Source organism: Nannobrachium achirus (assembly GCF_963921795.1).
Source record: "Nannobrachium achirus genome assembly, chromosome: 3".
Lineage (NCBI taxonomy): Eukaryota > Metazoa > Chordata > Actinopteri > Myctophiformes > Myctophidae > Nannobrachium > Nannobrachium achirus.
Window position 1 is genome coordinate 57,686,681 of NC_137812.1, and position 12,490 is coordinate 57,699,170.

The window sequence follows — 12,490 nt, forward strand, 5'->3', positions numbered from 1 at the left end:
AAAAAAAGGCAACGCGTCTTCATTGCATTTTGACTGTACCTTGCAATACTTAGGCTACACAGAAAGATGAGTCAATTCAAGCCTTTGATTGAGCTTCTTCAAGGAGCTGCTTTAGCGCTTTTGGTGAGTCCATATACATCTTAGTAGCTGGATATGGTATCAAAATGATGTATCAGGTGAATGTGTATTTTCTTTTAGTTTTTAATTTTATTTTATGGAAGATAACACTGTTCTATGCACTGAACAGCCTCCCTCTAGTGGGAGAAAAGGGCACTGCACGAGTGTTTGTGTGTGTGTGTGTGTGTGTGTGTGTGTGTGTGTGTGTGTGTGTGTGTGTGTGTGCGTGTGCGTGTGCGTGTGCGTGCGTGCGTGCGTCCAGTTGTGTTTTTAATTATTATTGTACAAAAATCTATGCACATCTATTTAACCAGTCAGGTTAAAACATGGCATAAACTTTCAGAAAATGTTTTGTTATATATAGCCTATATCTTTCTAGTTGGGGAGAGGCTGCTAAGGCCTTAATGATTAGTGTGGTACCAGTACCTTCAACGTGTCAGTGACACTAGACTGTGACCATAACTCATCTCAGATCAGGGACACGGTCACACCTCGCTGCCTTGAGAACTGGGTGTGAGCTTCATCCAGCTGCCAGCACGTTATCTGCCTTCTTAATCAGCAACAGTTCCCTTTTCTCTGGTTAGGCTTGAAGGGAAGTGACGCTCATGAAGCAAACTGTCCTGTCCTCAAACCTAGTTCACATTAAAGAGAACAGGAGCACCCTATTGCTTCTCTTTTTCAAATGACAAGAGATTCATTTCAGGAACTTTTGTTCTGGATGTGAGTTGTGTGGCCAGCATAAATTTGCTAATTGTTTCTTCTTCTTATACTTATTATTCTTATTAGTTTTCATTTAATAAGGATGTCACTAGGCCTAGGTGATTCTCAACCATCCACCATCCCAGGTTCTCTATTCTGGTTGGAGATTTGTTGCTTGTCCTTCATCCTCTCAGTTAGGCAATATGGCTGCCTAAAGAGTGTGTGAATGGAAATATGACTTTCTCATACTTCTCTTTCGATTCATCATATTCCAATCAATGATGAAGTCTATTGTGAAAAGCTGTGCCTAATGTCCTTCTGAAGTCTCATAAACAGGCCTAGTTTATGCTGAAGTCAAGTGACAATGGAGTCCAGATGAAATTGGATGGTTTGCTGACATCTGGTGACAGAAATGTCAACTTAACAGCCAAGTCTAATTAAAATCAAATTCAACCTACGAAAGGCTTTGAAGGAAACAATAATGGAGAAAAGATGCTTATATAATGATCACACAGCCAAAGTAGGACAAATACAAAATCCCAAGCATCAACAGATTTGATGGTTGATGATATTGATGGTGCTTATTATTGTTATGTCTTACCGTATTTATCTATTAGAGATACCACTAAGATACCCATAGCCTACCAGACAAAATACTTCCAAAACGTCAACGAATGTTCACAATTACACCAGAGGCAGCTCTACAGATCACGTCCAACCCAGATTTGGCACAAAAAAGGATCAAATTTGTTCTCCTGCTATGCTGCTAAAATGTGGAACGCCCTACCGAAGGCCTTAAAGGAGTGTAAATCTCTACCTTCCTTTACAATGGCACTGAAAAGCTAGCCTGGCTTGGCCAGACTATATACTAATGCAGCTAACTACCACCTTGTTTTAACATGGGTGGATTGTTTAGCTGTGCTAGGCTACTGAAAAGCCACTTAGAGGTGGCTGCTACTCGAAACTGGTAAATGAAAACAAAGCCTATCCCTTACTCTGAGATTGTTACAATCAAAAGTTGGCTCCATTGATAGAGCCTAATTTAAAGGGGATGTAGGCAAGTCTGTGTATAGAAACACATTCCCACCTCCCCCCCATCTATGACAGGCATCAAACAGGCAGTCGTCTTTGATGCTTTCATTGATATGAGAGATCACTAACGAGCCTTTGACACTTTTATGGCCCAATGAATTACCTCAGTGCACAACCGCTTTACGGCTGGGCTACACCAAGGCTTTTTACGCGCTTCAGTGCGTACGCGGCGTGTGCGTGCGTCTGAGCGTTTGGAAAGATCCAATATATATCAACGATATCGGCTACACCAGGCTCACGGATAGTGTGAGCCACGCATTTGCATGCTGTAAAAATAGGGTCGGTTCTATTTTGTTCCCGTGCGTATGCGTTTTGTACATAGACTCTCTGGTCTCCCGCACATATACTCCCTCCTTGCCAGGGACTTTTCGCACACGGACAGACAGTGTGCGCGTGCGCACACGTTTTCTGGTGTAACCTGGCCGTAAAGTTCAAAGGGAGCAATTAAGAGCTCTGGCCAGCTACCCCTGACAAAAACGTCCCTCCAAGGGATGAATGTCAACATAAACAGTGGGATGTCAACATAAACAGTGGAACAAAAGCATAAGGCTTCCTACAAACAGACACTTGATTGATTGAAGACTTTATTAGAAGTTTGCATAGGAAAAGGTACAGTTTCATGACGGTACAGTTCACTGGTACAAGGTCTACTAAAAGGAGATCCATGAAAAGACTAAGCTTATTTCCACAGGAAACCATTTAAGTATCTCATATAACATTGAATGACAGACGAATAGAACACAGTAGGCTACTATGCAGTAGATATGTAAAGAAAAAAACACACAGTAAAGTCATTTACCCTCTCCTGTCCTTTGAGTGTCCTCTTTAGTGTGAATGCAGCCTAATACAGCCAGAGGGATGTGTCTTTCTGCAAGGAAATACCCCAGCACAATAATATAGTGGCTGATAGAGGGGAATGACTGCTAAAATAGACACCTCAGCGAGGTCGCGCAACAGTGATGTGGACATCAGGGATCTCCATATATGGGAATAAAAGGGATTTCAGAACACTTAAGAAACCTACAAATGACACTGACACAGATGAGGATTCCAAGCTACAGTAGAAACTACATTGTTTATTTTACTGGAAAGACAGCACACTGAATTAGAAGCCATATTCTTGCATAAAAAAAAAATAAGTTTGAAATCTTGTTTGAAATGACCAAACCTGCCTACCAATGACTGGTATTGGCAGTTTTCTGAACTGTACACAGCTCAATCTTAGGACCAATTATAAGAAAACAAGTGGGTGAGATTATGAAGAAGTAGACTAGCCTATTCCTTTAACAATTTTGGTGTAGATTCAAATATAGTCTATAGGCCCACATGGTGCATGGCTTACACACTGATTACAGAGGAGTAGTAATAGATTTACATGCTCAAGAGACCTGCTTTTAGGCCTATCCATCGATTGATAGACCTGAAACATTCGGTGTGTAAATCAACCATGGCATATCAGTGATACATAATGCAGCTACATATGAATACCAGAAACGTACAGAATATAATGCACTACATATCACACTACTGTGAACATCCAAGCTGCTAAAGCAAGGAAGGGTGTATGACCATATGACGACTGGCGGGCTGAAATGATCTGATTCCCGTCCAAGCAGCCAAAAGGTGGCGCAATTTAGCTACATTTAATCAGATATTGCAGCAGCCAGTGGAGCACTGTAGTTAATTAACTATCAAAAACACACTACGACGACTAATGAAAAACAAACACCCCGCTTTCATTTTATTTTATGCAATATCCACCTCTTTTCCTGAACGACGTCAAATGGACGTGGACAAACTTTGAATGTTAAAACATGTGTTTTAATTCCCATCGCAGCGTCTTTGATCACTTCGGCTAGAGAGAGTAGAGCAGCAGACGTGAGCATGCGCACTGCATCGGTTCTATGGGGACGGGACGGGAGGAGGACATCACGGAAAACTAGCCGTATCAGAACAGAACACAACGGAACAGAACAGAACCCCACGCCGAGATTCGTTTTTTTGTGTGTGTGGGGGGGGGGGCGGACTCGCTGTGCTTGTCGCTGCCACAGACACCACGCGCCACCAACGACAACAGAACGACGACCATGTTTGCTACGACGACGTTAAGGCCGGCGGGGACTTGACGCGTCTACGTACGTCGTCGCGCGGGGGGCTGAGTTAATAATAATAATATCATATGGGAGCAGCATGCGGGAAATGGTTGGCGGCTGCTGTGTGTGTTCGGACGAGCGCGGCTGGGCTGAGAACCCGCTCGTGTACTGTGACGGACACGGCTGCAGCGTCGCGGTGCACCAAGGTAAGCGAGCTTCTGCTGTTGTAATAATGTTGTTACAATGTTAACGACCCGCACTGATCCATCTTCTGATCTCTGGTGTGTACAGACTAGACTAGAGAGAGGGGATGTGGTGTGTGGTGGTGGTACATGCGCTTCCCTGCCTACGTGCGCGTTGGCGTGTGTCTGTAGTGTTTATGTGTGGGAGGGGGAGTGGTGTGCTCTGTGCTGTGTGGACCCGACGGGGCATGGAGAGAATGACACCGATCAAGCCTTCAAACTGTAGGGATGAATGATGATGGAGCCAGGGAGTGGGACGATATGAAAATGTCATGTCACGATTATTGCGAGTGGCCAAAGAAATGCGATTTACGATATAATCGCGATAATCAAAATATCCCCAACATCCATTATCCTGGGGCGGAACATTTTCATTTTTCTTTATCACGATAAACGATATAACGAGTACCGTCCCATCCCTACTTCAAAGCCCGAATTATTCACGATCCCGGCGTCGCTCGCCGACCAGGAGTCAGGACTGATCTACAAGCGAACAAACGCGTCCTCGTTGCTTGTTCGCTTGTAGATCAGTGCTGTCGGCGAGCGACGCCTCTGCGCGGTGAGGTATAAATCATCCCTTGTGGGGGATGTTCTGTGTATAGGCTTTTCTGAACAAAGTTAGTTAGACGTCTCAGACCGTTAGCATTTGCTACGAACTCTAGCGAGGCCTCTTGACTGTGTCTTGTCTTTTTGGACACGTTTTCTATGTTAGTAGAGTGTCCAGTACACATGCTTTCACTGCTTTATACGGGAGTTAGGGTACCATATTTATGTATCATAATATTTAATTTGTCTTCCCTACAGTGTGTACTACACATGCTTTCATTGCTGTATTACTACTATGGGACTGAGTTATTACCATATTTATGTATCATATTAAATTTCTCTTCCCCTTTTCAAATAGGTTTGGTTTAAAAAAAAGAGAGGAGCGCCTGGAATAATTATCAGGCTACTCATAGATTGGTACTCTACTGGTTTAACTCTGATCCCAGTTCCTGTTATTTTCTGGACACCAGATGCTTCATTTTTTATAAATGTTTAAAAAAAACACACACACACAAACACACCAAAGTAGCATTCAGTGTTTTCCAAATAATCTTTGAATAGAATATTATTAGTCTATCAACTGTATGGATCATTGAAGGCATCTGTAAAGCTGGTGGAAAAGGTACAGGAAGTACAGTTCACCGATAGAAGGTCAACTAAAAGGATAAAGACCACAAGAAAGCTTTTAGGCTTGTTTAAATTGGGGTCCATTTTTTCTCAAATCATATGACATTAAATGACAGACAAATAAAACATGGTACTATGCAAATCATCATATGGAAAACAAAATTAAAAAAAAGTTATTTATAGTAAAAAAGGTCAGGGGGAGGTAAGAATAGGCTTTGTCTTTTTTACCATTTTTGAGTTGCAGCCACCTTCAATGCCAGGGCTCCACTGCAGCCATCGGGCATCATGCCGGTGTCGGACAACGTCTAAAAAAAATGAACCGGGGCGAATTTTGAGGTTGGACGCCGTCCAAGGGTGCTCCATTGTCAACGTTGCGCTGCGTTCGGTGGCGGCGGCCAACCTCAAAATTCACCCGGTTTCATTTATCGTCGTCGGTATGGGCATTCCACATTTTTGCGGCATAGCAGGAGAACAAATTTAACCCTTTGTTTGGGCCAAATCTGGGTTGGACGTACACCAGGCCCATTGCAAGATGCTGTACTCTGTCAGCTACCATGAGCCATCCCAAATGTTCAAAATGATCAGGGGTAAGGTGAGCCCAAGATGGACGGTTAAGCAGTAGCCTAAGCAGTTTATTTTGGTCTGTTTTTGGAGCCTGGTTTTTAAGACCTTTGAGGCGCTGCGGAACCATATGTGGACTGACTATATAAAGGGTTGAATGAGTGCTCTGCTCTTTAGAGTCTTCAAAGTGTTCTTATACTGACCAGCGGCGCGTTGAAGATGAATGAATAAAAAACACCGAAAACATTATCCTGTGTGTGTGTGTGTGTGTGTGTGTGTGTGTGTGTGTGTGTGTGTGTGTGTGTGTGTGTGTGTGTGCGTGTGCGTGCGTGCGTGTGTGTGTGTATCTCACAGCATGCTATGGCATAGTCCAGGTTCCCACTGGGCCATGGTTCTGTCGAAAGTGTGAGTCACAGGAAAGAGCAGCACGAGTAGTGAGTATATCTCTAATATGCCCACGCCACAGTACTATGTGAGAGACATACCATATAGTTATTGTCTTTACTACATCAATAATTTATTGAAGCTCATAGAGCTGTGCATTCTTCTCAAATATAAATGAGTGCATGTGAAAACACATGTTCATGTATATGCATTTTTGCCAATAAAGACTTCAATTCCCCTCAGAGGTGTGAACTTTGCCCCCACAAAGATGGCGCCCTCAAGAGGACAGACAGTGGAGGTAAATATCTGGAAGTTGCTCCATCTCATTCCCATGTGGGTGACCTGGTGGTCTGTCCATGAAATTGACTAACCATGTGAAGTTACTGTAGGTTCAAGCTCCAATACTGATTTTTCACTTGTTAAAGGGATAATTCACTTTCAAACATTATTATTATTGTCTATTGTCCATTCAGGCTATTGTGAGCACCACAGAAAGTTTTTAAGTTGCTTGATTCAGTATTTTGATATTTTCATTTTATCAGACACGCCCCCATCCTATACAAACCCACCGTAACTTCAAACTCCATTCTAATCATGTTAGATTCATTGAACAACAACAACAACATCCTTGGTTCCGGTGACTGATATTGTACTAATGTCTGAGGGTTGGGGGGGGGGGGGGGGGTCATTAGAACCAAGCACAGGTGTTTTTGATGAATCTAACATGGTTAAAATTGAGTTTGAAGTTACAATGGTGTTTTGAGCAGTGCTCCTGGAACAGGAGCTATACTGACATTTTCCAACATCTGGCTTTGTTCGGTCAAAAACCAATGGGAAAACGCGTTAAAAAATGCCCTGGCTTAAGTAAACTGAAGCGCAGCTACAATGTCCAGCCTACATCCTGGCACAAACAGCTCAAAGTTTGTTATCCGGGTGAAAACATTTCCGCCTTTGCAGGGCAACTGATTTCCCCCCTCGGGATAATAAAGATATCTATCTATTAATCTATCTACAATGTCAGTCAAAGGGAGGAGTGAATTGTGCTGTATTTGCATGCTTTGACTCTAACCAACTCCTGTCTTGCCTTCAGGCTGGGCGCATGTTGTGTGTGCACTCTACATCCCTGAGGTGCAGTTTGCCAACGTTCTCACCATGGAGCCCATCGTCCTGCAGTATGTCCCACATGAGAGATACATCAAGGTACTGACTCTGGCTCAAGCATCAATACCTGCAGTGCTCTTTTACCTGTGGGGATGAAATCACTTTGAATTATGTGTAGCCATACAAAGGGGCACAATGTCAGTGTCATTATTAGACTCTGTAAAAGAAAGGGGCAAGACATCTGCAGTGGAGTGTAGGTAATGTACTTGTTTGTGTATTGTTATGTGCTGATAACAATAGTGAACCATTTATCTTCACATAAGCTTCAGGCCACTGTAGCTTTACTCATGACTATGATACGTTTCCACTCCAGCATTCTGCTTGTTAGGGTTGGCTACTTTTTATAGCACTCAGGTGTTTTATATATGTTTAATATTTAACTTGAACTGTATAATGAAAGAGAATGGGAGGTCAGATCGGGCTGAAACCTTGTCCAAATATGTAATCATACAACATAGATATGTGCATATGTCATAGATAAGGCTGTCATGATTTCCGATTCCAACCGAAATCGGAAATTGACGTTCCATTCAGTGAATCAAAATCACAACCCGAATTGCGATTCACTTCCGCGCATGCAAACGTCCAATTCACCCTTTGTCAGCCTTCTGATTGGTCCCTGACTGACCAATCAGCAGGCTCTTTCTGCCTTGTCCCGCCCCAGTTCCGCCTTTTTTTATTTTGAATTTGCCAAAACATCACTTTTGGAGAAATAAACATAAACATTAAAACATGCCCAGTCACTATAGTGCACCTGAGAGGCTCCTTTTTACTGAAACCAAGTTTAAAATGAGAATTGAATACACAAAATAACAATAAGAAGCATCTGAATTTCAATGGTAGTGGATGGAGAGAAAGGACTTTTGTCCCACCAAGACACAGCAACCAATAGGTGCGAAGAGGGGCGGGGCAACGGGCGAGACTTGACAAAGGGTGAATTGCAGAGAGAGAGAGACAGCGTTACGTTAGCGATGATGATAACCCCGCGGAAGAATTGGAAAACCCTCCCGCTTCATACAGGTCAAAATTGTGGAAATATTTTGGCTTCCCTGTAAGTTATGAAACCACTCGACGGGTCCGAATATTCTCCACACGAGTGCTGTTTCCCCCCTCAGGCAACACTTCAAATCAGGCCCGGCGGCACGGGGGTGCGTGAGGGCGGGGGCGTCGCAACCTCAAAACCTTTTGTTATTCTCATGTTATTATTCAAATAAAAGTGACTTATTGGAAAAACTAGACCAGGTCAACCTGGTTGTGCCAGACCCCCTGTCTGTCATCATCATTTATGACATCATGCCTTTTGTAGGCATGTCATCATCATGTCATCATCATATATACCCTTTATATAGGAAACCCGGACAGACCGACATTTGCTTATGTAGGCCTACCCATTTCATGGGTCTGGCAAAAATAGCCTAGTCCTGAATAGTCATATAGCTCTCAGTGCTGATTTTAATTGCGACCGTAGGTCGCACTTACTACAGAAAGCTGCTCGAGGTGTCCGTCCGTCCGTCCGTCCGTCCGTCCGTCCGTCCGTCACACACGTCACACGTCACACTTTTGCCCTGCTCATATCTCCGCAACCGTTGCCCCGATCCATGCCAGATTTTGCACACACACTCCTTACCTGCCAAACTACAACCTCCAAGGACCCCCGGAGCTCCAGGGACCCCCAGCTCCCTCGGGGACCCCCAAGTGTAAAAAATGAGCACATGTGCAAAAATTACCAAATGACCACCCCAACGGGGCTGCTCACGGGGCATTCCCGGGGACCACCCACTCCTGGTGCTCCAGAACGGATGCAAAAGTGGTGGCGCCCCCAGTGGAGGACCCCCTGCCACTGCAGCTCACATAAAATGCCGTAACTCGGGCTAGGAGCGACCGGGAGAGCCGGGGCCGGTACCTATTCGTCCGCCTTGGCGGCGCGGAGACCCCACCCCTCATTTCTCACATGGCCCTCTAGCGCCACCATGAGGCCGATTCAGATTTTGCCCTAAAATCACGAAAATCACTACACAGTATGTCTACACTCATGTCATCAACATGGATCAGGAAGATTTTGGAAAAACACATTTTTGCTCTATTTGTGGAGATAAGTGACCTACGGTCGCTTATCTCCCGATTAGGGAGTCTTACTGGTAGTATATCCTATATCGTATCGAATCGAATCGTGACCTTAGAATCGAAAGTTGAATTGAATCGTGGATTAGGCATATCATGACAGCCCTAGTACAGATTTAACAAATGTCTGAGATACACATGGGAGCCGCGTTGTTTTTAGACGCTGTCTTATTTAGTGACAAATGGCTATTTTTGAATGATGCCAATACAAACGTACAGTAGGTCAATATATGCCCTAAAGCTTTGGTGGTTCTCAAACTTTGAAATGTGAAGGTCTCCCCTTAACTTTGACAGTGTACACATGGAACCAAACGGACTACAGACTTTTAAGGGTCAATTTATCCACAATACAATTAACCTGAAATCCACTTTGAGAACCACTGCCCTAGAGTTCTGAAATTGAGCCTCAGGTTCTGTAAAAATGAAACAAAAAAACGAATCTATTACCCCAAAAAATACATTTCAACTGCCCCTAGCGGTCTAACAGTAAGGCAGACGGAAATGGCAGTGGATGTGTTGGTTGTAGCTTAAAGTGAACAGCGAAAGTGGACGTTTTCAAGATGTTTTGGCCACTTTGAGAAAATTAAGCGCATAATGATATGTTTTCTGTAATTTTTTCTGGGTTTTCAGGCCTAAAAGTATGGTATTTGTTTGGGCCAGGCCTTAATTTTCAGGACTCTAATAAGCCCATCTAGAAAGATATTGCTTCGTTATTGGCAGCCGATCTTTGTATCGGGTGCAACTGGAATGAAGAGCCAGTCGCTGTGTTTGTACGCGAACATGTGTGGATGGCTGGATGCAAAGCATACGCTATATACTGTATGTACAGCACGTGTGCATGAGAGTGAGCGTATACACATACAGTAAATGCGTGCATGCAAGAGTCTGCCTCACTCCATGTGGGCCTGGTCTCGTATTACTGCACAGTAAAATCCTCAGTGTCGATTTAACCCTGAGATCATAAAAATGGACCCGTAACACTGAGGATATTTGGTGTGTGTCAGCTACAGTAAATTGCATGCAGCTTTGCAATGTCAGAGCCATTCATCCAGACGCGCCGCCCGCATTCCTACACAGCGTTTCAATGGACAGCAGGGACGTGCTGGCCATTGGGAGAAGCGGGCCAACTCCCAAACGGCCGGTTCATTCCCGGCCGGCCATTAGGGAAAAAAATAATAAAATGTCGGCCTTCGTTCCATTTTGGGTGCTGGGCGGCCAGCAAAGTAAATCATCACTGTCGGGCAGGAACCTCGTATCTCCAAGTTTCAAATTTGTAATTTTTTTCCGCAAAGCAAAGCCCTGCTTAATCATTCAAGGCAGTCTCACAAAAGTAGTGAAAACAGCAGATCTACAAGCACACACCGTGAGGCGTTGTGTGCTTGTAGATCGGCTTTTTTAACTAGTTTAAATCATTTTTTAAAATGATAAATACAAAACAAACGGTTTTGGACATACAAGGTTTCCACCCGACAACGACGAAATATAACTCATGTAATTGGCCCACTGGCTTGTCACTTATCATGATTTAAAATGGCAAATCTTTGAGTAGCAGCAGCGCTATATAGAGATCTCTCTCTCTATAGCGCGCAATGAGGGCCTCTGCAACTCTTTTTCCCGGGCTGAATCAGGGGCCCAGCACGTCCCTGATGGACAGTGAAAAACTTGTGAAGCACACTTTCTTTTATGTACCCGGATAGATGTTTCTGTGGCCTCTCATTACATCGTTGACATCTTGGTGGGGGGGGGGGGGGGGTTAGTGGAAGACGAAGGAATGGTGGAGAAAGAGAGAGTGGGTGTTGAAGGAGGAAGGTAGAGAGCCCGCTGTTCCTTTGTCCAGCACCTGTTGCTAGGCCTCTTCTGCACCCCCACCCCCCTCTTCAGGAGAGCCAGAGGGAGTACAAAAAGTACAAAAACTGTATATGTGTGTGTGTGTGTGTGTGTGTGTGTGTGTGTGTGTGTGTGTGTGTGTGTGTGTGTGTGTGTGCCGCGCGCGCGCACACGTGCGTGTATGTTTGTGTGTGTGTGTGTGTGTGTGTGTGTGTGTGACTGTGCTTGTGTGCATCCATGCGTGTAAATTATTTGTGTTTATATTTTTTGGCGCATGTTTTTATGAATTCCACTTTATGAATTCCACTTTTCTTTTATATTTGTTGTCTGAGTGGCATGACCATTGTGTGAGTGCATGCGTGTGTGTGTGAGTGCGTGTGTGTGTGTGTGTGTGTGTGTGTGTGTGTGTGTGTGTGTGTGTGTGTGTGTGTGTTCGGGTTCGTTGGGCCTCATGACAAACACACGTTCCCTGACTTCTGCCGTCGTCATCTAAATTAATCTAATCTAATGCTGCAGCACCTTGACTCTGGAGTCTAGACTGTTTACACCACACGCACGCACACACACACACATGCACGCACGCACGCACGCATGCACGCACGCACGCACACACACATGCACGCACGCACGCACGCACGCACGCACGCACGCACGCACGCACGCACGCACGCACACACACACACACACACACACACTCATATTGACACAAGGGAAGGTGCAAAAGTAACAGAATCTCACAAAGAGTGCAGAGGGACACCAAAAGCTGTACCACATTTGCAGCTTTCACACCGAGGGCTGTCACCATCATGATGTTTTAGTTGATGATTAACTGTTGTACGGATTGCGATTAATGATTTAATTAAGGTTTTTGGCATCAAACATGGGAACATATAAATCTACATTTTTAAATTTTTACATTTTAGGCTTCGTAAAAAGAAAATAGCACAGGGCAGATATATGACAAATAGGTTACCGGTAAATATACACAGAAATGACTGAAAATGACCGGTACCAATAATC

The 12,490-nt window shown here is 44.2% G+C and overlaps 1 protein-coding gene across 3 annotated transcripts in view; it reads left to right on the forward strand.

The window, feature by feature from the left end:
* The first annotated feature begins 3,791 nt into the window (after positions 1–3,791).
* The window catches only part of LOC308282472 (protein AF-17-like), a 28,601-nt gene continuing 19,902 nt past the window's right edge, over positions 3,792–12,490 (forward strand). For all 3 annotated transcript variants that reach the window (XM_080722823.1, XM_080722824.1, XM_080722825.1), the window contains exons 1-4: positions 3,792–4,207; positions 6,332–6,411; positions 6,605–6,659; positions 7,452–7,561. In XM_080722823.1, coding sequence (XP_080578949.1) covers positions 4,099–4,207; positions 6,332–6,411; positions 6,605–6,659; positions 7,452–7,561 — 354 coding nt within the window. In that variant the 5' untranslated portion in view covers positions 3,792–4,098. The remainder of the gene's footprint in view (positions 4,208–6,331; positions 6,412–6,604; positions 6,660–7,451; positions 7,562–12,490) is intronic.